At 29.8% G+C, this 24,334-nt stretch overlaps 1 protein-coding gene across 2 annotated transcripts; it reads left to right on the forward strand.

Moving 5' to 3' along the window:
* The first annotated feature begins 3,775 nt into the window (after window positions 1–3,775).
* On the forward strand, window positions 3,776–23,459 carry LOC123300145 (sterol carrier protein 2). Of its 2 annotated transcripts, none has more exons than XM_044882639.1 (9): window positions 3,776–3,948; window positions 14,032–14,161; window positions 14,867–15,060; window positions 15,574–15,764; window positions 15,829–16,066; window positions 17,500–17,755; window positions 18,882–19,035; window positions 20,119–20,342; window positions 23,101–23,459. In XM_044882639.1, the coding sequence occupies exons 1-9, from the start codon at window positions 3,907–3,909 to the stop codon at window positions 23,289–23,291; spliced, it is 1,620 nt and encodes a 539-aa protein (XP_044738574.1). In that variant the 5' UTR covers window positions 3,776–3,906; the 3' UTR covers window positions 23,292–23,459. The 2 variants fall into 2 exon arrangements, with proteins under 2 accessions (XP_044738574.1, XP_044738573.1); XM_044882638.1 differs by having other exon boundaries at window positions 3,777–3,948; window positions 20,113–20,342; window positions 23,101–23,458.
* The last annotated feature ends 875 nt before the right edge of the window (window positions 23,460–24,334 follow it).

Here is a 24,334-nt window from a genome sequence, read left to right on the forward strand (position 1 = left end):
TGATGTTACGAAGAAATTTTTGGTATAGGTGTTCATAATATCACCTGATGAATCCATTTCCGTATGTCTCTCCGTCTGTCTGAAACACGATAACTCATAAACGAAAAATGATATCAAGCTGAAATTTTTATAGAGCGCTAAAGACGGAAAAAGTGGAAAAAGTTGATTTCTTAAATGAGCAACATAGGGTAGGATCTTGGGCCAGTAGGATCCATCTTGTAAGCCGTTAGAGATAGAACAAAAGTTTAAACATAAAAAATGTTCCATCCATTTTCTCCAAAAATATAAAAGATAGGCAGTTGAAAAGTGGCAGGTAGCTTCCAGTAGTGGTCTTTGTGTAACATTCTCGAAAAACGAAAAAAATTCTACTAAAATACTTTCGAAAATTTTCATAATTTTCGAAAACCAAATAAATGGGGACCGAGGAGGCCTTTTTATACAGAGTATTTCAACAATTAACTCAGTTAATTGTTTGTTTTCGCTTGTTAAAATTAGGATTTCTATATTAGTTTCATAAAGAAGAAATGTAGTTTAAATGTCCTTTCCCAGCCCTTTTCACAGATTACTAAACAGACAGAAAATAAAAAAAATTTACTAATGTTTTTGTATTGCAAGAATTTAAATAAATACATTCTTATTTGTTATAAAACTAAACTTTGTACGCAGAAAAAAAAGTTGCATATTCATTTAAGATTATAATAATTATCGATAATAATTTTTAGAAATAAACATCCGATAACATATCGTGTAATTAAGTTGTTTACTTCATTTTGTTAGCTATTTTTAGTAAGTTGTTTTCTCATAGTTTTTTCTAAATATTTGTATTCTCTAAAAAGGCGGAAGAAGTCTAAAGTCCCGCAGGTTTGCTTACGTAACATTTGAACGATTCCTACCGGAAAATTTACACATACTGTAGGAAATAAAGCACTAGACCAAGGAACTGGCTTCTCGTTAGTTTATTTTTAAGGGAGCCGGTGGAAAATGCTTGCCTGAGTGTTCTCAACAAAGTCTTATAGATGCGTACTTGTGCTTTTTCGATTTACCCCCATAGGATGGGAAAGAAGTACCCTATTTCCGGACATCACATTTTCTGTTTTACATTTAAAACAGAAAAACTATTGGATTTCATATTTTGGACAATTTTCAGCATTTTTTATCCCTGGCATTTTTTACCTAACGTAACCGTTTTCGAGATATAAGCATTTGAAAATAAAAATATTCGCCGACAACTCGTTTTTGACAAAAATAAAGATTATTTTGTGGTTCCTGTCAAAAATTTAATTTGACGACAATAAGAAATTATATTTTGGGCGATTCTAAGTACTTTTTGTCAATTTTTGCTAAATCTCACCGTTTTCGATATATAAGCGTGTAAAAAAATAAAGTACGGATTTTTAAGGTATACCAAGTTTAGTCCCAAGTTTGTAAGCCTAAAAATATTGATGCTACGAAAAAAATTTTGGCATAGGTGTTCATAGAATCACCTAATTAGTCCATTTCCGGCTGTCCGTCTCTCCGTCTGTCTGCCAACATGATAACTCAAAAACGAAAAGAGATATCAAGATGAAATTTTTATAAAAATTGAGGTCGAGGGCGCAAATTAGGCGTAAATTTTATAGTACTCATTATATACGAATATCAGAAATGTACGTGTCATGTATAGGTAGGTATATGTGTAATGTGATAGAATAATCAACACTGTCTTTGCTTGGTATTTCAACAATTAACTCATTAAATGTTTGTCTTAAATTTCCATTCAAATTCATTCGCTAGTTTTTGCGTGAAAGCGTAACAAAAAACAAATATACAAACAAACAAACAAACATCCTTACTTTCACATTTATAATATAGGGAGGGATAATACAACACTTGCATTTTAAATTGAAACTGTGATAAATGCATAGAATATTATACATGTTTAATATTTGATGGATTAATGCTAGTACATGCTTATATGGTTAATAATGGTGACATTTGTTTTTATTTAACTCCGCATTCTTGGCTATAGTCGCTAGGTAATCATATTTATTTGTTGAGATACCGACTAATCGACTTTTAGTACACTTTCTCGGTACTAATAGTTCAGAAGCCACCAATCCTGAAAGCTCCGCGATTAAGCTTAATAAAATTTTAAATAAGACTAGTGGGTTATCTCAGGGCCTACTTATATGAATCAAAGTGTCCCTAAAATATCACTAAAAAAAAGCCATCCCACTTATTTATTTCCCCCTAAATTTGGGGGAAAAGCCCCTAAGTTGGGACCCTGCTTCAACGAAATTCGAATGTGTCTGTTTTCACAAACTTAAATACATACCTAAGAATGCTTAGTCCACATAGTATAGAGGTCAATACAAAAATCCTATATCAATAATAAAAAGCATCTAATAATAAGAAGAAGGGGAAATATGTCCTTAGTGATGAAGCTATGCTGCTAACTCTCTGCGAGCTTTAAAAAAAATAATGTTAGTTATTTATAAGCTCATATTTTAATTATTAATTCCTAAATTAAATGACTATAATTAGTTACAAACAAAAAAAAAGGTGTTACAAACACTCATAAACAAATTAAAAAGATCAAACATTTTGGTTCTTATGACTGCCTGTAAGTCATTGGGTAGGGAATTAGTTTTGTTATACCACATTCCAGTTTTAAACCTTACGTTAAATTTTGGGGAGGGAAATTTGAAAATACACAAGGTTAGGTGTAAAGTGTAAAGAAGTTTCATTCACTTCGAGTCATTTAAAATACCAGTTGATGCTATTGGTGGGTGCTCAGAGTAGTGGATGCATTTAAGAAAAATGTGTACGGTTTTTAATGTTTCAATGGTACATATTCTACGATGCAGTTTCTTAAATAACGTATTCGTTCCCTGTGTGTTTTAAATTTTGTGCATATGCTCATTAAAGTTGCAATGGCTAGTAAGTATTTTCAACTCATTTTTCACCAATTGCAAACCCTCTGGAAATTTTTTTCATGAAGTGTCCTTTATAAGAGCATTTGCATGGGCTTGGTCATGGTTTTTTTTTGCCCAAGAGCGGTTGGTTGGATGGTACTCGTGTAATGTCCGTTTTTTTAATTTAGTTTTATTTGTGCTTTTTGGTGTCCCGAGAAATGGTTCTGGGCCGTTTAACGGAGTAAATGTATCCATTTTGGCTAATTTCCCAGCCTCTTTGTTACCATCGATTTCTGAGTATTCGGGTACCTAGCCAACAATGAGTTTGTTATGTTTGCCCAGATTTTTAGGTGATTCGATGCACACCAAAACAATTTTGAAGTTTATTACTACAGAATCGCTTTCGCTTTCGTCTCTTAGATAGGAAATATCCTCTAGGTGTGGCCAAGGAGTTTGCGCAATTTTGCAAAGTGATTTTGGGAGATTGGAAAAACTAGTTTTCATGTCATATGATGTCTATTTTGATTGCATATGTTAATACGTGATCAACAGAATGGCGTTGTAAATCAGAAAATGTGCATTATAAATAAGCGTCCGCATATTCTGTTAATTTATCAACTGTTATATATTTTTTCTGTAGTAAGTAAGAGATATATAATGTATGAGGGTGACAATTTCCGAATGAGCAAACGCCATTTTATAATGTGTTATAAAATGTTAAGTCTAGCTGAACTGAGTTGGTCATCATTGTGAGTTAGTGAACGCACACTTTATTCAAGTGAAACATGCAAACGTCACATATGTGATCTGACAGAAATGAACTTTGTCACTTGCCACTTCTTTGTACAAAATAAGTTGCACATAATAATATAAAGTATAAACATTCAGTTTGTGGAGTAACTAGCGTAATAAATAGAGGTGGAACACCGTTTTCATTTAAGTTCAGATTAATATATATTTCGTTGTTTTTTTTTTTTTATTTTTATAAAAATATTATATTTATTTTTAAAAAATGGGTCGAAAAGTTTATGTTATTGGAGTTGGAATGACCAAAGTAAGTTTTACTTCATCATGCTATTAAGAATTGTTTTTCCAAATTATTTTCTAGCCTTCATCTGCAACCTATTAATTGTTTGTAATTTTTTAAAAACCGGGAATTATTTTTTTAATCTTTAATTTTAAAACATGAAAAATTAATTTATATATTGGCCAATACTAAGATTAATATTTATCAGCTAAATATAATATTTCTTAATTTTTGCATATACATATTTCGAAATATGAATGATGATTAAAATTCAAGAACACATAAAAAGAATATCTCTTGTTTGCTTCTTATTATAAATACTAGAAGACCTTTGTATTCTTTTTTTTTTTCATTGAAAATATTCCATTTTGCACAGTGTATTTATACGATTACTATTAGTTAAAACTAATGTAAGAGAAAGTTTTAAGTAGGTACCAAGTTAATTTTTATGACTCTTACTTTTGGTTATAAAACTTTCATTTACATTTTATATTTTTGCTCCCATAAATATATTAATAAAATTTTTGTGATTTCTACTACATGATGATTGAAAAAATTGGAAAAGTCAGCAAATTTGATTATTTTCGTAACAAAGTTCTAGCAGAATTTTTATAATTTTTTTGTCTATTCAAATTAATAAAAAAGACGCATGTGATCGTATTATCTTGAGCCATATTTAGTATTATGGTGAATATCTCTCATATCTGCTCGTTAGTTTGTAACATTTTCGTTCCACTTGCTTTCAAAGCAATTTAAAAGTAATAATTTGCTTAGGAAATTTTGAATCATTCAACTGAAAAATCAGGGAAAATCATTTTAGAAAAACAATGGCCACCATTGATTAAGAATTGAATCACTAAAGGAAATCTTAAATCTGAGGGTTCTAATTTTGATGCCTATAAATATGAAATATAGGTATATACTAATTTTAGTCCCGAGTTTGTAACGCTTAGAAATATTGAAAATTGGATGCAAATTTTGGTCAAGGACGGAAAGAGATTACAAGCTGAAATTTTTATAGCGTACTCAGGACGTAAAAAGTGAGTTTGAGTTCGTAAATTAGTAAACAGGTCAATTGCGTTTTGAATCCGTAGGACCCATCTTGTAAACCGTTAAAGATAAAAGAAAAGTTTAAATGTAAAAAATGTTTCTAATAAAAAAATAAACAACTTTTGTTTGAAACATTGTTTTGTGAACATCACTCTTTAGTCATAGGGACAAACAAGGACAAAAATAAGGACCAAATTTTAGTATCCCTTTTTCCAAAACTATAAAAGAGAAAGAATTGAAAATTTGCAGAATAGCTTCAACTAGTTATCTTGTGAAACATTCTTCAAAAATGAAAAAAAATCTAGAAAAAAATTTGAAAACCATATAAATGGCCGCCATAATTGTGTCGGCTTTTAAACTAAAAAATTTCAAAAAATAATAATGCAAGTACTGAACATTAAACATTTTCTATACAGGGTATTCAACAATTCACTCAGTCAATTGTTGGTTTTACTTGTTTTTTTATTGATTGAATGAATTTGATGTATTAAGTATGATCGACCTTAACCTTTTGGACCTCCACTTTTTGAGGTAATAAAAGTGTATTTCACAATTTTTGAAGTAATAAAAGTGTATTTTAGATGTGTATTTCTGTCTAATTTAAATAATAAATAGTTAGCTCTTTGATTTGTATTCAAATTAAATTACTTATGTTTTTTTTGTTTTATGTAATTATTACTTGCATAAAATAATTAATACAATGAATGAACCCTTGATATACGATATAATTAGATAAGCAATATTTGTAGTATAAAAACAATTTTTTTTAAAATACTATTTATAGATTACTTGTTTACTTGTAATAATAAGCTGTAAAATATTATCTATTATACAGGTCGTTTCCTAAGTATGTACACTCTGTGGCACAAAATCTGCACTGAGCAAATGTAAAAAAGGGTGCCATACTTTTTTCTCTAAAATAAATTTGGTGATATACATGTGATATATATGTTACAGGTAAAGTATACATTTCAGTCGGTGCATACTATGTCTAGTTAATGTATGCTTCCACTAGCTGTTCTAGTGAAAGTATAAATTATTTATTTAGTGCATGCTTTATCTAGTTGTATTCATTGACTGGTGAGTGTATACTCTCACTGATTAATATTAGTAAAAGTTAAGATGTTTAAGACACATGTTCAAACACAAAATTTACATTATTTTACATAATAGGTATTGTTTTGTAATACAGTATGGCATACTAGAATGGCATTTAGAATTATTGCTGTTTTTTTTTTTGCTATTTCATTTTTTAAAGCCTTGTCCAGATCCCTGATTCTTGGCAATTGAGCGTAAGGATAGCTCACCTTAAGGAACCTCTTCAGAAATTAACTTTTCTGGGCAAAAACTAATTTTAAAATAATAAAAAAATAACTTATAAGATGTGATAGTTACATTGATCCAAAACAATTATTAAAATATAGAATGTGAGGTTAAATGCCGTCACAGTAGAATCAAAGGTTTAGGTAGAATACTATTAAATTATTAACAAAATGCTTTAACTAAACTACTTGCATACACTAACTAGTGTATAGGAGGTGTATACACTAACTAGTTTATGTTAACTAAAACTAACTAACTAGTTAATTTATTTGTGTATCTTTTCTCTGAATCTTTTAGTTAATGCATACGTTAGCTAGTAAATGTATACATTAACTAAGTTGATACTTTAACTGTAACATATACATGTCATAATTTATTTGTGTATCTTTTCTCTGAGTCTTTTAGTTAACGTATACGTTAGCTAGTGGATGTATACATTAACTAAGTTGATACTTTAACTGTAACATATACATGTCATATCCATTTGGTAATATACATGTGATATACCTATCAACAAAACCTTAGAACTTTTACTGATTTAATAAATATGAATAATCAACTTTTGCTGATTTTGTCACGCAGAGATACCTACAAAAAAAATTAAGAGCATTTTCTTAAGGCGTTTCGATACCAAAACGAAAGTGTTAGCAAAAAACTGAAGTTTGTATGTCAAATAATGAGTATTTAATACGCCTTCTGTAAAAATTTCAAGTCGATTCTCTGTACCGTTTTTGATAAATTAATTATTATAAACAACTCTTTTTACACATGGGGTTATGTGAAGAAGTCGTAATAAAATTTGTTTAATCAATGTTGGTTTTGTAGTCATATGTAGGCTTTTAAAAATGTTACTATTGACATAAAAAATTTTTGTCAATAATATGCTTCAAGTTTTAAGCTTCATAATCATACCAAGGGGTATGGTTGCGATATACACTGACACCACTGTAAGATATGATATCTATTCAGGTTACAAATTTATACTGGTTAAAACAGAACGCAGTTCGGTATCGTTACCCCGTTTTTTGACACCGGTTGTTCAACGAAATAAATTATTGTTTGAATATTTTATATTAATAATTGAATTTATTTATATTTATAATATATTCAAGGGTAATTAAAAAAGTTAAATTTGTTTAACTTATAATAAAAATATATGAATTTTTATTTAGTTAAAATGATATATTTTCATTTAACATGAATTATAATTAAATATTTGATGAATATTTATAATATATTCAAGTGTAATTAAAAGAGTTAAATTTATTTAACTTATTTTTATAAGTTAAATAAATTATTTATATAAGTTAAATATATTTTTATATATGAATTTTTATTTAGTTCAAATGTTATATAATATTTATAATATATTCAAGGGTAATTAAAAGAGCTAAATTTATTTAACTCTTAGAATGCAAATTTTTGTTTGGTACAAACACTGACTTTGGTAGTTAATTTCTCCTAAACCATTCAGAGAATCGATATGAATTTTTCACAAAGGACGTTTAAAAGGATGATTAATTGATAAATAAAATTTCAAATTTTTTTGGTATCGACATTCTTTAAACCAATTTTATGACTAAAAGTTCATATGACCATAGGTACGCAAACTATCATTGATATCGCTTGTCGAAAAACTATTTTGGAAGGTGGTGGTTACCGAAAAATGACTCCAGATGCATACACACCTGATGCATTCTTACTTCCAGATCAGTGGGCCGTCAAACTTTTTGTCTCGTAGCCAATTTTTCATGATTTAGATAGATCCTGCGCAATGTCATGCTGAGTTAAGACAGCGCGGGGCCGGTAACAAATTGTTTCAGTCGACGTTTTCTTTTTGTTTGTAATCGGGAATCTACCACTTTTCTTGTTTATGGGCCGCTCTTTAAAAAACTTGTCCGCGTCCTTTCTTCTTTTTATACCATGTATATATGAAATATACATAGTATATTAAGTTTAGTCCCAAGTTTGTAACGCTTAAAAATAATGATGCTAGGAAAAAAATTTTGTCATAAATGTTCATAAAATCACCTAATTAGGCCATTTCCGGTTGTCCGTCCGTCCGTCTGTGGACACGATAACTCAAAAACGAAAAATGATATCGAGCTGAAATTTTTACAGCGTACTCAGGGCGTAAAAAGTGAGGTCGAGTTCGTAAATGAGCATCATAGGTCAATTGGGTCTTGGGTCCGTAGGACCCATCTTGTAAACCGTTAGACATAGAACAAAAGTTTAAATGTAAAAAATGTTCCTTGTAAAAAAATAAACAACTTTTTTATGAAACATTTTTTCGTAAACATCACTGTTAACCCGTGAGGGCGCCAATTAGGCGGAAATTTTATAATATGGACTATACTTGATTATCAGTTATGTATGTGTCACATGTTTGTATGTGTAATGTGATAAAAAAATCAACACTGACTATGCATGGTATTTCAACAATTAACTCAGTCAATTGTTTGTTTTCACTTGTTTCTAATCAATAAGTAGTTCATCACAATTTTTTTCTTTAAACCCTCGTTCCTTGGGACACACTAACACGCCGCCTTTATTCTTGTAGAATGATTTTGCTCCTAGATTTCCCTATTCTTATTTTTGCAACCGTAGACATCTTTGTATCTCATAGACCCCTATTCTTATTTTCACTGCTAGAGACCGCCTTGGAATCAACACCCAGAAGTCGTCAGAACACATGTACCAATTTCCACAAAAATATTTAGATTGATATCACAGATTTTATAAAATAAGTACCAGCCTGTTTCCTGTTTTTCATAAAATTGACTCATGAATATGCTGTTGTATTTTTGGTACTTACTTAGAAAACACTCTGTATATATGTTATCTTTAAATTTTATAAACAAAAATAATGTGATATTGTCTTGTCACTTACATAACCTATTTACTAAGTAATATAATTAGTTGGCTTAACTGTAACTTGAATAATTAAAAAAACAAAACCGTTTATTTATACAGGGTATTCTGTGACTCGATGAACATAGCTTAAGAACCTATTCTTTGGACAATTTAATTCGAAAATGACTTCCATACTTTTGTCCAAAACCCACTAGTTAAGGAGTTATGGGTACTATTGAATTTAAACAATAAAGAAAGATATTTTTCAGTAAAGTAGTTTAATGTTTGATTAATTAAAAATTTTTGTGTGCACACTATTTAGCCCCGGTAAATAAAGATTTTATAGGGATTCTTAATAGTTTACGAGATATTTGAAAAAAATCTATTTTCGCGACCTTTGACCTTGACCTGAATATTTTTTTTGCGCACATTATTTTGCAATGATCTTTTCATAGGTCATTTCTTGCATCCTAATAAAGATAATCTCGCCGATAAAACTTCACTTCGATTTTTTAAGCAGATCAACTTTTTTATTGTCTTATTTCTCTGGGATAACTAGGAAATATTTTCGACCATGATGGCTTCTTCATCAGAAAAATCTTGGTATACGGAACGTTCTGCATTAGCTTTAAGAAAATTATCTTTTTCTGCCAATTGACAATGCACATTTAAGAACATTTGTTTATTAGAAATTCTTCGATTAAAAAACGTTCGCTGATATTCTCGCACTGATGCTTTTGCTTTTGCGTCACAATATCCGTAAATAAAGTGAAGATGGGATATTCTTCTATTTGTAAACGTAGCCATTAAATTAATCTTAAAATTATAACTTAAACAAGTGAAAACAAACAATTGACTGAGTTAATTGTTGAAATACCATGCATAGAAAGTGTTGATTATACAATCGTTTGTTTTTTTACGTTATGTAAATAAAGAAAAATAGTCACTCTTAGACAGCCACACATACATACATATCATAGACACATAAGTGATATTCCCATGTGATACATTCTATATAATTTGCGCCCTCACGAGTACACAGTGATGTGCAAAATTTTAAATTAATATTTCTATAAATAACGAAAATATGAAAGTGTCTTCTGAAAATATATTCTAAGTTTACTTCCAAGTTGATAACGCTTAAAAATATTGATGCTACGAATAAAATTTTGATATAGGTGTGCATAAAATCATCTAATTAAGCTGTTTCCGGTTGTCTACCTGTCTCCCTGTCAATCACGAAAATCACTCAAAAACGAAAAATGATATCGAGCTGAAATTTTAATAGCGTGCAACATATGTCAAGGTCTCGGGTCCATATAACCCATTTTGTAAACCGTTACAGATTTAAAACATTTTCCTTACTTTTAAATTTTGAATTTTTTCTTAAAGCATGGGCATTCAACACTTTCTATATGGAGTATTTCAACAATTAACCCAGATAATTGTTTGTTTCCATAATTGAAGTCCATTTCCGATAAATCAATATAGAAAAAAAATACCAAAAATTTTTGGTAAAAATAAACCTGCATAACCTAAACGGCCCCTATATAATGGGAAATAGAGACATTGTTTTTACCGTGAGGCGGTGCTATTTTCGGCAACGAAAATTGTGCAAGTTTGAGGCGCTCAGGTGAAAACAAAATAATATAAATAATCTGATCAGTGATTGCTCTTTTTCGCGAAATTCTTTTTATAATCTGCAATAAAAACAAAGTTAATTCAATTTGATAAGAGTATTTATCAATAATTATTCATTGTTAAGAAATAACGTAACTGTGGTTTTATAGTCCACGGTATTTATTTTCCATAATAAAATTTTACTGATTTCATAATAAATGGAGATTGGCTCATTTTTATCGAGATTTTTTTTTAAATTGTTGATTTAACACAATCTTATATTAAATAAAGTCTGTCTTATAATCAATTTTCTCAAATATTACTCTTTTACAAACAATGAAAAATAAATTTTTCATTTTTCATAATAAAAAAATCCATTAGCAACAGATTGCTTGAATAAATACATATTTTTAAGTAAAATTGCCGGCATTTCTAGTCCACTTGTGAGGAATTCCGTAATCTCATTTTTAGACTGTGGGATTATTTTTCTTCATTAGCCGGATAAGCTTTAAAATGAGAGGTAAATCATGGAATAAGGTAGATCTCGCGGACCGACAGAAAAACAGGCTAGAGAAAATAAGATTGTCGAAACTGGCGATATTAATTCTCAAGTTTAAAGTCAGTGCCGGTAATTTTAATCTTTATCGCCAATTTATTGGTATCGCAATTCCCATTTACATGGACTAACAATTCCTTTTATTATTTTTAGTACACTTTCGTTAAATGTATGATGTGATATACAGAGTTATTTTAATATATTATGGCTAATAGATATATAATTATATCGTTTTGTAGTTAACCAATAAAAGAATAACTCACACCAAAATAGAGTTTGATGAGAGATAACATGTTCTGACATCAGATTGGACCTAGTTCTTCGGGTTGCTTTAATAGCCAACTTTGATTCTAAAAGATAGAATAACACTTTAAATTAGAAAGTCGATCAACTTTTATTTAGGATATTTTTTTCGAAAACGTTAGCTATCTAAGGAAATGCGACTAAAAAGTTAAAAGTATGTATTTTTGTATTTAATCGAAAACAACTACGCTTAAATTTATCGATAATAGTAGGTCAATATAATGGACACAATCGAATGTCCTCTATTGCCCTTGACAACTTTTGGCTTAAGCATTTTTCCGTAGTTAGCATTTTTTCTTTCGGTTAAATGCTAAATTTTTTTTATTGGTTAGCTACAAAACGACCTATTAGCCATTATAGATTAACAAGACCCACTCTGTATATCGGAAGATTTCTAAATGAATAGCACAAATATATTTTTTATATTTCTTTACATATAAAATTTAAATATATATTTTTTAAGTTTAAAACATTAAAAATTAAAAAAGTCATTATTTCTGCACCAATCAGCAAATTTTTCAATTACAATATTCATTTCATTAATTAAACTATGTAAATTATCGGAAGTTAATATCACATAGGTGTCATTTGCATACAGCGATAATTTCCCATGCAGAATATAGGACGGAAGGTCATTTATGTATGTCAAGAAAATTAATATCCAAAATTTGATCCCTGTAGAACTCCAACTTTGACACAGAGTAGACTTGATTTTATATCTTCAACATCTGTTATTATTTTTCTATTGTCTAAATAAGACATAACTCACGAACATGTAAGGCCTTTTATACCAAAGTTTTCTAATTTATTTAACAAGTGAAAACAAACAGTTGACTGAGTTAATTTTTGAAATATTATCTATAGACATTGTTTATTTGACAATCGTTTGTTCATCAGCGAACATATTATATGCCATAAACAAACACATACATACATACAATAAATATATACTTGATACAATAGGTACATACTATATAAAACCTAAGTTCCTCCCTCATGGGTAAACAGTGATGTTTACGAAAAAATGTTTTAAACAAAAGTTGTTTTTTTTTTAAAAGGAACATTTTTTACATTGAAATATTTTGATCTATCTCTAACAGTTAACAAGATGATCAATATTGCTCATTTATGAACAAAAACTCACTTCAAGCTATGAAAATTTCAGCTTGATATCGCTTTTCGTTTTTAAGTTATTCTGACAACGGACGGCCGGCCGGCCAACCGGAAATGAAAGAATAAGGTTGTAAAAAGTTTTTTATAACAAAATCAAATTCAACCTTGGATCATCTGCAGTGATTTAAGTGATTTTAATTCTGTTTTTGTTTATTGGAAGTAAACGAACTAAGTACTTTTGAAATCTAAAAGAGAGAAAGGATTGGTGGTATTATTTTTATAAAGTTTGAATTGTAATATTTTATGGGGTATTCGTTTATAAGGTTTGAAATGTACAGGAAAGCGGACGGCTGTTAGAAACACGTGATTTCTCTATTGTTTTCCCTTTCACTAGACTGAACCAAAGCGTAGCCGGGTATAGCTAATAGATACAAAAATTTCTTTAGTTTTTCAAAAAACACTGTTTCTGTGGTGTGGATTTAGCATAATGAGCTCTTACGGAGATATAAGTTTAAGTATGTATAAACAGATAAATTCTAGAGGGAATCAATAACTTCGCCAATTATTCCTTATACTGGGAGGGTGCTTTAATAAGTTGAAATATTCTTGAAACTCGAAAAATAACTTTTATCGATAAAAATGCTTCAAACGAAAAATTTTAAGTGTGTAGGCGCACATTTTCATCAATCTCAATGAAAGCTCACTCTACTCCATAGCTGATAATTAATAGATAAACACTTTAAATTAGAAAGTTGTTATTGATTAAAAGAGTGAAAAGTTGTTCGAAACATTTTTCGCAAACCGTACAGTTTATTCAAAAACAGAAATACTCAAAATTGTTTTTTCGTATGAAAATTGTTATTTCGTATACTTGATTCTACAAAATCTAAGCATCCTTCAAAAAAATTTTCCAATAAATCCAATAAAAGTGGTTTGTTTTTCTATAAAGGCGATTTTTGTTCAAATTGAATGAACAAACGCACAAAAAACTAGATTTCTGCTATCAATTACTGTCTAAATTATTCTGTTATAAAAAAAATTTTTTGCGTATTTATAAAGAACAACTTTCTGATTTAAAGCGTTCATCTAATGTTTGTCAGTTATGAATCGGAGTGAGGTTTTAATTGAACTTAAAAGTTTAAATCGAATTCAATGCCGGTATAAGAAGCATTTTCCTTGATTAAATATATATATCAAGTTTCAAGCATATGCCAAAACTATCCTATATTCTATATTATTTTCCTATGTTCTTATTAAATTATCGCAGCTAAGTGTCTTTCTAATTTTTTCAGTTTGAGAAACCTGGTCGCCGAGAAGATTTCGACTATCCTCAAATGGCAGTTGAAGCAGTTACCAAAGCTCTTCAAGATGCTCGTATCAGCCATGGTCAAATACAACAAGCTGCTGTTGGATATGTTTATGGTAAGTTAAAACTAAATATAATCCTAATGCCTGAATAAAAAAGTATATATTTGTCTTCGAGGAAGCTCGAAGTATTCACTTTTCAATGGATCTTTTTCCTGAGAGGTCTCTGGGTACAAGAAATATTTATGAGATTTATAAACATTAATTAATAGGGTATAAAAGTAATTAACACAGACAAATGATCCTTATTGTCTTTGATGATATTTGTCTAAATTTTTTTTCTAAAGCTAGCCTATTTCTTTCGATTAAATGCAATACGACATATTTATAAATCAAATTTTCTCCGAAAGCTAACGATTTTCGAAAAAATGTTTTAAATAAAAAAATATTACTTTTTTATCAGTATCAACTTTCTTATTTAAAGTGTCATTATATCTCTTACCTTTTAAGATCTAAATTGACTATTAAAGCAACCCGGAGAACGAGGATAAACTTTCTAATTTAAAGTGTTATTCTATCTCTTACCGTTTAGGATCTAAATTGGCTATTAAAGAAGAACTAGGTCAAATCTAATGTCAGAACATGATGTCCCCCATCAAACACTGCAACTTTTGTTGAAGTTATTTTTTGATTGGTTAACTAAAGAACGATTTATTAGCCATAATAGATTAAAATGGTCCACCTTGTATGTGATTATATGTTACTCTCATTAGGAGACCAAATGCATATTTGATCGCTTTAATTTTTGAATGAATTTTACAGGTGATTCAACATGCGGCCAAAGAGCACTTTATGAAGTTGGAATGACTGGAATACCAATATTCAATGTAAATAATAACTGTGCTACTGGATCTTCAGCACTTTTTTTAGCCAAGCAATTAGTTGAAGGTGGTCAAAGTGATTGTGTCCTTGCTGTCGGCTTTGAAAAAATGGAACGAGGTTCTTTAGGAGCAAAAGTAAATATATATTATTTTTATTCGGTACCAGGATTAGAGATACCTGGATAAAAATTTCAACAAATTTCTTATATTTTTTGGCGAAAAAATTACACTTCCAGTGTATAATTTCAATTTCCATAAAAACTAATATATTGCAAAAGTAATACATAGTAGCCGCCGTTTAACATTGCAAGAGTAATACACAATAACCAAGTTGGACTCAAAAGGAGAGGACAGTCTAACAAGACTGTGAATTTAAATTTGACACCCTTTTTTTTTTTTTTTTTTTTTTTTAAAAATAGGTTCCTTTCGTTGTAAAAATACAGAAAAGGAGTTTTTCCTTTCCGAAGGATACGCACGACCTTCACATTGTTTACGACGACAAAAATGTTTACGACGGTCACATTTAAGAAATTGATTAGGATTGCTATTATTTCAGAGATAACTTTTTTCCAATGATATGCAAACGTCTTGTAAACTTATTATTTTTCGCAAATGTGTTCCGATTTTTAATTCACATATATTTTATAGTTTATGGACCGTACAAATCCAATGGATAAACACATTTCTCTCATGGCTGAACTTGCTGATTTTGATGCAAGTCCACCAACTGCTCAAATGTTTGGAAATGCAGGTATTGAACATATGCAAAAATACGGCACGAAACCAGAACATTTTGCAAAAATTGCTTACAAAAACCACAAACATTCCGTAAATAATCCGTAAGTTTTTTTAATTAATTCTCACTCTTATACTAAAAATTTATTCCATTGTTTTGGTTGTTAGATACTCACAATTTCGTGATGAATATACCTTAGAACAAATTCAAAATTCTCCAAAAGTTTATGGACCATTAACAAAATTACAATGCTGTCCTACAAGTGATGGAGGAGCTGCTGCAATTCTTGCATCTGAAGATTTTGTACGACGACACGGTTTGGAAAGTCAAGCTGTGGAAATTGTTGGTATGGAAATGACCACAGATTTACCATCAACGTTCACGGAAAGAAGTCATATGAAAATTGTGAGTGAGCTTATCTTAATTCTTAATGCTATGATATAAGAATTCCTTGTGAAAATCTCTTGTATAAACATTTTTTCAATCATTTTTAACACTGGTTTAAAACTACAATCACGTATAAGCATCTTGAGACATTCAAGCTTAAACGTCGTGAAGTTTGATTTTTGTTAATATTTCGTTTCTTTTTTGCCAAATCGTTTTTGAAGCTATTTACAAAATTGTATAGCATAAATTTCTCTATTTCTGTTCTTGTTATATATTTATTTGTCACCAAACCGTTTTTGATTTAATGTAAATTTTTTTAAGGAGTTATGTGAAAAATAATTTATGCAGATTATGCTCATTTTCAGTTAATTCAGTAATTAAATTAAATATTTTAAAGTCTCATATTTTAAAGTCTCACTTACTATTTCAGAAGAAGACCCGAATTCAGTAGTTACAATTTTGACTACCAGATGGCAATACTTGTACTTACCATTTTTTAAGGCCAATAAAAATATTCAAATTCAAATCAGATAAATCCAACTGGTAGATAAATAGATAAATCAAATTTGTACTATTCAACAGGGAGTGGACCGCTTTTTCAGGAGTTCCAATTTAGACAATTTAGACCACCTTATTACTTACCATTTATCAATAGTTGGTTGTTAGGTTGTAACAACTTCGTACTGAAAAAAAGTCGACTACTCCCGGGGAGGGGAGGGGGTTGCTTAAACCTCTTTTTGGAGAAGTTTAACAACAAATTAAAATAAAAGTTGTACAACAAATTAAAATGAAAGAAATTGTGCATATTTTAATGTTTTATTCGACTTTCTAGCTTCAAAATTGACCGAAATATGCCAATTTTAAGATCGTGCATATTTTTACCTATCAATCATGACCGAAATCCTCTTATTTTAATTTTGTGCAGTCGATTTTATATCAAAAATAGTATAATTCGACATTTTTGAACGGATCAAAATCTGATTTATACAAACTTTACTTACATCTTTCATGTCTTGGTCAATTTGGAGCTAGAAAGTTGAATAGAGACATAAATGTGCAAAATTTTTGCAGCTACAACTTATTTAAATTTGTTTTTATTGGTTCCATTGTTTTTTGTAATTTGCAAAAAACTGATTTTTTAACACCTAAAGGATGGTTTAGCCCCCTCCCCCTGAGTAGTAAATTTTTTGGTACGAAGTTGGACAACCAAATAAACAACTGTGCTATTATTATTATTATGATTTCTTAAATGATTTTATTGCACTAATAAACGATTTATGATTTTAAAAAAATGACAAGAACATTAATATATTGTAGAAAAATTTTTGCTCCATAAGTTTCAAAATAATTTCAAATGCCATTTTTAATAATTTTCATTTTCACAAGGAATTTGACCCTAAAATTTGATATCCTATTTGCTAATTTGTATTTTTATTTGCTGATTTTGGCAGGTGGGTTATGATATGTCCAAATACGCTACTGATAAACTATTTAGTAAAGTACCATATCAACCAACAGACGTGCAAGTTGTGGAATTACACGATTGTTTCTCAGCTAATGAACTAATTACATACGAAGCTCTAGGTTTGTGTCCACCTGGTGGAGCTGGTGCTTTAATTGACAGTGGAAATAATACTTATGGTGGAAAATATGTTATTAATCCTAGCGGTGGTTTAATTTCAAAGGGGCATCCATTAGGAGCAACTGGTATACAATCATTTCATATATTATTCTAATTAAAATATTTAATATATTATGCTTACTCGGAGTGGGAAGTTAAAAAAATGTCCCAGTAAGTCGCAAATCCCTTAAATACAAATAGTTAATTTTTAAAAAAATCTGTGTATTCTATAAACAAAACACAACATTTCGAACGAAATAAAATATCCATATCACCTCCTGTTGAGCAGGAAAAAAATCAGAAAGAAATGTTTAACTTTTGACACATATTTGTTTATAATAATTGAACGGTCAAAGATAAAAGGTCCCAGCTAGTCTTAAACGACGTACTTTGTTAAAATTTTACAAACTTGGGACTAAACTTAGTATACCTTGATATATTTCATATTATCATAGTATAAAAACTAACTTTTAATAATTTATTGCGAGTTTTTAAACAGAATGAATATTTTGTTTTTAAAAATCCCAAAAGCACTTTTTTATTTTACTGTGCCCCACATTCCTCCACATACAAACATCGTATGTTTGTTTTACGCGCTCTTCTCTCATGCTCTGACTGAGGTAAAAAAACTGCAGAAGAACGGGGAGAAAACACTTTTTCTTATTTTGTGCATATAAAAATTTATATTCTACAAGTCAAAAGCTACAACTTGGTAAAGCTGACATTGCTCCCTTTTTACTTCGTTAATTTATACCTATTTTCAATAATATACCCTGCTGGACTTTAGAGAAACAAAAAAAAAAAAAAAAAAAAAAAGAAGTTTTTTGTAAATTCAAAAACGTAAAGAGATATCAAGTTGAAATTTTTATAGTGTGCTCAGGACGTAAAAATAGAGTTTGAGATCGTAAATGAGCAAAATAGGTTCAATTGAGCCTTGATAGGACCCATTTTTCCCTAAACATAACTGTTGAGCCACGAGAGCGCAAATTAAGACAAAACTTTGCTGTCCATTTTCTTCAAAACAATAACAGATAGGCAGTAGTTTTTTTCCAAGCATACTTTCTGATACAGAGAAAAATGTTTTTTTTTTTTTTTTAAATGTTCCTCTAAATATGTCCAGCAGTGAATAATTCTTAATCGCTATGTTACTTAGATAATTTATCAACATTAAAAATCGATTTATTTATATTTATCACATTATACAATTTACAGGTTTAGCCCAGTGTGCTGAACTTTGTTGGCAATTAAGAGGAGAAGCTGGTAAACGACAAGTACCGAATGTCCAATTAGCATTACAACATAATATTGGTCTAGGTGGAGCTGTGGTTGTTGCATTATATAAACTTGGTTTTCCAGAATATTCAAAGTAAGATTTGCTTAGATTGTTAGGTTATTAGATAGCCCCTTTCAGCTACTTCTAAACAAGAATTAAATGAATAATTATATAAGATGAAATATATTACTAGAATTAGTTGAATAGAATTAGATGAATTAAATAGGTGAATAAAATTCTTTCTTTTAGAAGAATAAATATTTTTGAAAATAAAAAGTTATGTGGAAAAATTGCTTAAGAAAAATATTAAATATTAACTTTAGTGATAAAATTGTAATTGATAAATATCCGCTGTTAATTTTAGAGAAAAACTTGAAAACTTTAGAGAAAAAAATTAATGTAAGCATAATTTGCTCTCAAAAATTCCTCACTTAATTTCCGCGTATGCGGGAAAATAATTCTATGTTGATTTGAATAGGTTTTCGAGATTTAGGATGCACCGATATATTGAAATACGAAAAATAAGTTTTATTGAGAAAATTTTGAAAACTGATCGAACTTTTCAGGTTCAATGAAAAGTTCATTCTGCTTCAGAACTGATAAATGATAGAAAACTTTAAATTCGAAAGTTATTCCTTAATTAGAAGATAACATATTTTGTTGTAATCATTTTTTCGAAAACTGCATCTTTAAGATAGAAACTGCCTGCAAAGTCGTACCCAAAATTAATTTATTTTTTCCAAAATTTGCATTAAAAATTCACAGCGCAGATATTTTTAGACAGAAATTGAATCCGTCTAAACTATTCAGTTTGCAAAAAAATGCTTCAAGTAACAAATTTCGACCTTTTATAAAAGCACAACTTTTTAATTTAAAGTATTCTTCTTCTATCTATTATCAGTTATGAAGCAGAGAGACAGAGAGAGAGATAGATTTTTATTGACGCTGAAAGTCGAGGTCGAATTTAATGTCTGCGTAAAATGTGCGCTTATGAACTCAATTTTTGTGCGAAGCATTTTTTTCCAATAAAACGTATTCTCGAGTTTCAAGGGTTTGTCTGATTTTCAGAGATATTCATCTATTTACTCGATAGCCATCGAATAACCAAACACCCTACATAAGTGTTTTTTTTTATACATCCTGATTTTAATTTTTTGATTGTCGTAATAGACGCAGACAAGTAACAACAAGACAAACTTCTGGAAGTTACGGTCCAGATGATTTTGTTGTAACACCATATATGAAAATATTCGAACAGCTAATGAATGAAGATGAAGATAACTTAATCGAAAAGTTCCGTGGTATTTATGGATTTAAAGTTAAGAATAAGGAAGGTAAAGAGGCTTATTGGGTTATCAACGCAAAAACTGGCAAAGGAAAGGTTACATTTGGTGGAAAAGGTTTGTATTTTAAAACATCATTTATTATCAAGTAACCAAGAGAACAAAAGACAATTTTTTTTTTAAATTTTACGACAAATGAACAAATCAACAACAACAAAAATTTCACCAAGCCTATAACCTCTATTTGTCCAAAAATAACATCACCATCTCCAAATCATTGATCAAAGAACAGTTTTAAGCAGATTTATTCCTTAAAAATTTTCTTTTAAATAATCAAAATTGGTACTTCTATTTCAATAGTTTCGTGTTTCAATCGTGTTTTGTTAATTTCTGAATGGTTTTTTGTCTTTGTAAATCAAACTGCTCTACTTCTCATACAAATTTGTTGCATAGGTGTGTATACATGTATAAGACGTCTAGCGCCTCCAAACCTTTACACCCGGGTTCGCGTTGTACCCCCGGGTAAGAACGATCCTATTGAGATTATTGAATTAATACATTTTTTTGATGATTCTGTTCCAAAAATTTGATCTGAAGCAACCTTATCTCTTCGACAAGCAACGATTTTTTAGATAAATAATATTTTGTCATAAAATTAACAAAATTATTTCTTGTCCTCTTGAGGGTCAGAAGTATCTCAGAAATTGTACATCAAACATAATATAAATTTCAAACTTTATATTATGTAAAATGATAAATTATAATCTGCTGTTTATCGTTTTTGCGAATTACATGATAATATCTTCAACATCAATCGCAATGTCTCGATGTATATTTAGTAATGCTAGGCCAAAAAGTTGAAATTCACCCATATTTGCATGTAGCCATGTTTTAAGATGTCGTAAATTAGAAAATGACAGTTCACCGCCAAGTAATAAACATATAATGGAGGTAGGATGGCTGTAAATTATGATAAAAAAACGGGAAATGTTAAATCGGGCAAACACGGCAACCAAAATCAGAAAAATGCGATATTATTCGATCGCCAAAAATTTCGAGCAAGAGAGGCCTAGTTTAACGAGCTGTGGCTCCATCTTGTTGGAAAGTTGGAACCACAATTCTAGATAATTCTCTACCTCTGACCAAAACAAATTTCCAATCATTGTCCTGTATGGAATGCCATTCACATTAACCGCTTCCGTCTAACTTTTATTTACGGTGGCACTTTTATTACCGCCTAACTTTTTCGTCGTTTTGGAAAAAATATGATCCAGTCTGAAGTTAGTCCACCCCATATTGAACATTAAAGTGGCTGCATTTGATCTTCAACAATTATTCTTGGACTTTGAGTCCATATTCTGCAATTTTGTTTATTCACGTGAAAAAACTCGTTGTTTTCGAGACACAATTATTGCAAACGGTGACTATATTGATAGAGTAAGAGCCAGTGCCTGCCAGACATACGTTAAAGTATAAAAGCTGAAATTTTTTTTGCGTATTCTCACTGGTGTAGGGACCAATCTTTGGGGGCTACAAACCTTGACTAACGGTTCCTTCGGTAGGTAGCATGTAATCAGGGGCGCAGTACCTGAGCTCTCTCACGGTAAAGTATTAAGTATTAAGCTCTCTCGCGTTAAGTCAATATTGAAAAAGACATATCAATCCATCCAACTAACATTAGAAGACATATCGGTCAAATATTCAATAAGTAAATCGTCATAGTTGTATGAGTCATAAACGGTTAGTGATACAAAAAAAATTAGTTTACAAAAAAGTAGGTAATTTAATTATCTACAGTAAAAGTTATTACCATTTTTGGTCTAAAGCGCACGGTTATGGAGATATAGCCTAAAACGGTTTTCCTTAAAATGGAGGCACTTCCCCCGCTTATTTTTGTAAGGATTTTGTGCTTTTACATTCAGTACGTGATACTGAACACATTTAAATAATAAAATAACTCTTGCAGTGAAATAACGTCATAATCATGGAAGAAAATGTAGATAATTGTGTATTTTTGCATTTGACCTTCTACCACGTCTGGGGGAGTGTTAGCCCCTTCGGATTGATCTGTCTTTTTCAATATTGACTTAAAATGGTCATTTGAACACTCTGTGTGAATTTCAGCTTTTATACTTTAACGTGAGAGAGCTCGGGTACTGCGCCCTTGATTACCTGCTACCTACCGAAGGAACCGTTAGTCAAGGTTTGTAGCCCCCAAAGATTGGTCCCTACACCAGTGAGAATACGCAAAAAAAATTTCAGCTTTTATACTTTAACGTATGTCTGGCAAGCGCTGGCTCTTAGTCCATGAATTGAGTATTTGTACACCATTTGGTTTTAACTTGTGAACCAATTGAATCTTACATGGGAAATGGCGTAACATATGTAAAATTCTTTGCAAAGGCCACCTAGGCATCACCAACTGCTTAGAACCTGCTGTTGTCTAGTGGAAATTTCGGAGTCTTTCAGCACGCGGAAGATCGCTGAATATCCCACGTTGCCCAAAACTCTGATCCAATCGGTTAAATTTCTATATGATCTTTTTGTCTGAATAATTTAATGCTGACTTAATAAAATTGAACAACTTTGGTTCTTTGTCCTGTACTGAGCCTTTTCATCATAAATTTCCCAAGCTTTTCAAAGCTAATTCTGAAAATAAGAAAAATAAACGTAAACAAAAAATTTAGTCATTAATTAAATCATAAGGTTACTTATGCGCTTATGCACGACCCTTTATATATAATGGAACGGATTCCAAAACATCCAAATAAAGTTATTTCAAAATTCGGATTAATTCTCTTCTTCCGGAGTAAAATCTTGATTTGATGGATAATTTCAAACCTTAATTAAAAATATTATTTTATTCATGTTTCAGAAAAAACCGATGTCACATTCATAATAAATGATGAAGATGTTGTTGATTTTATATTAGGAAAAATAAATCCACAAAAGGCATTCTTCCAAGGTAAAGTGAAAATACAAGGTAATATGGGATTAGCCTTAAAATTAACTGAATTACAACGTTTAGCAAAAAATAAAATTGATACAATTCGATCAAAATTGTAAATAAAATTTTAACCTTTTCTGAAATGACAACCTTAGCGGAATAAAAAAAAAACTAATGGAAAGTTACGGCTTGCGGGGTACGCCGTTTAAAGGGCGATTATATTTTGTATTTTTATATATATATATAAATATATTTGTGAATTTTTATGGTCACGTAGTTGTTATTTTAAAACAATGGTGTTAGAATAGGTATAAAATTTTATATTTTAGGGCCATTGCACACATACAATTTTTTAATGCATCGCGGAAAAATAAATCTTCTTATCATAAAAAGCTCTTATATGTTGATAGAGTTCTTCATTTTCTCGTTTCTGTCTCTGAAGTAAGTAAGTGTTGTAATCGATAAAAGGATTGAAATATTCATATTATTTTAAAAAGAAATTGGGTTGCGTTTTAGAAGTTTTTATTTATTGAATATTTGAAAGTAAAAATATAAGGTCTGAAAAAGGTTAAATGCATTTTTTGATACATAATTCACTCGGGTTTAAAAATTAAAAAAACAGGATTAATATTAAAAAACTAATTATTTATTTTTTTCGTTCGATGTGTGAACTCCCAGTTGAAAAGACAATGTGTGTTTTGGCAAAAAACAATTATACTGTAATATATAGTCAAAGTTATACAATTTTTTACTCCATAAATTATTGTTAATGTTTTTTTTTTTTTTTTTATATAATTTTAGAGAATGTATATGAGAGTTTAAAAAAAATAAAAGTTACTTAATTCTATTTTTTTTATTTTTGTGTAAACTTAAGTAGTTCCTCACCTTACATTTCTTCTTATTGATAACTTAAAGTATATGGGATAAGGAAGTTTCTCTTTCCTCACTCAATCAAAAATTAATGTAAGTAAAAAAGAGAGCCATTCTTAGATATCCACTATACACACATATAACTGACATTCCCATATAACACGTATTATATAATTATAAAAAAAAATATGTAAGGGCTTATAAAAAGGCAGTTTGAATGAAATGATGATACAGGGTATTAAATGCAGAAGTGCCAACTTTGCTTATAAAGCGAATATCCTCTTCCAAAAAG

The sequence above is a fragment of the Chrysoperla carnea genome, chromosome 5 (genome assembly GCF_905475395.1).
Source record: "Chrysoperla carnea chromosome 5, inChrCarn1.1, whole genome shotgun sequence".
NCBI lineage: Eukaryota > Metazoa > Arthropoda > Insecta > Neuroptera > Chrysopidae > Chrysoperla > Chrysoperla carnea.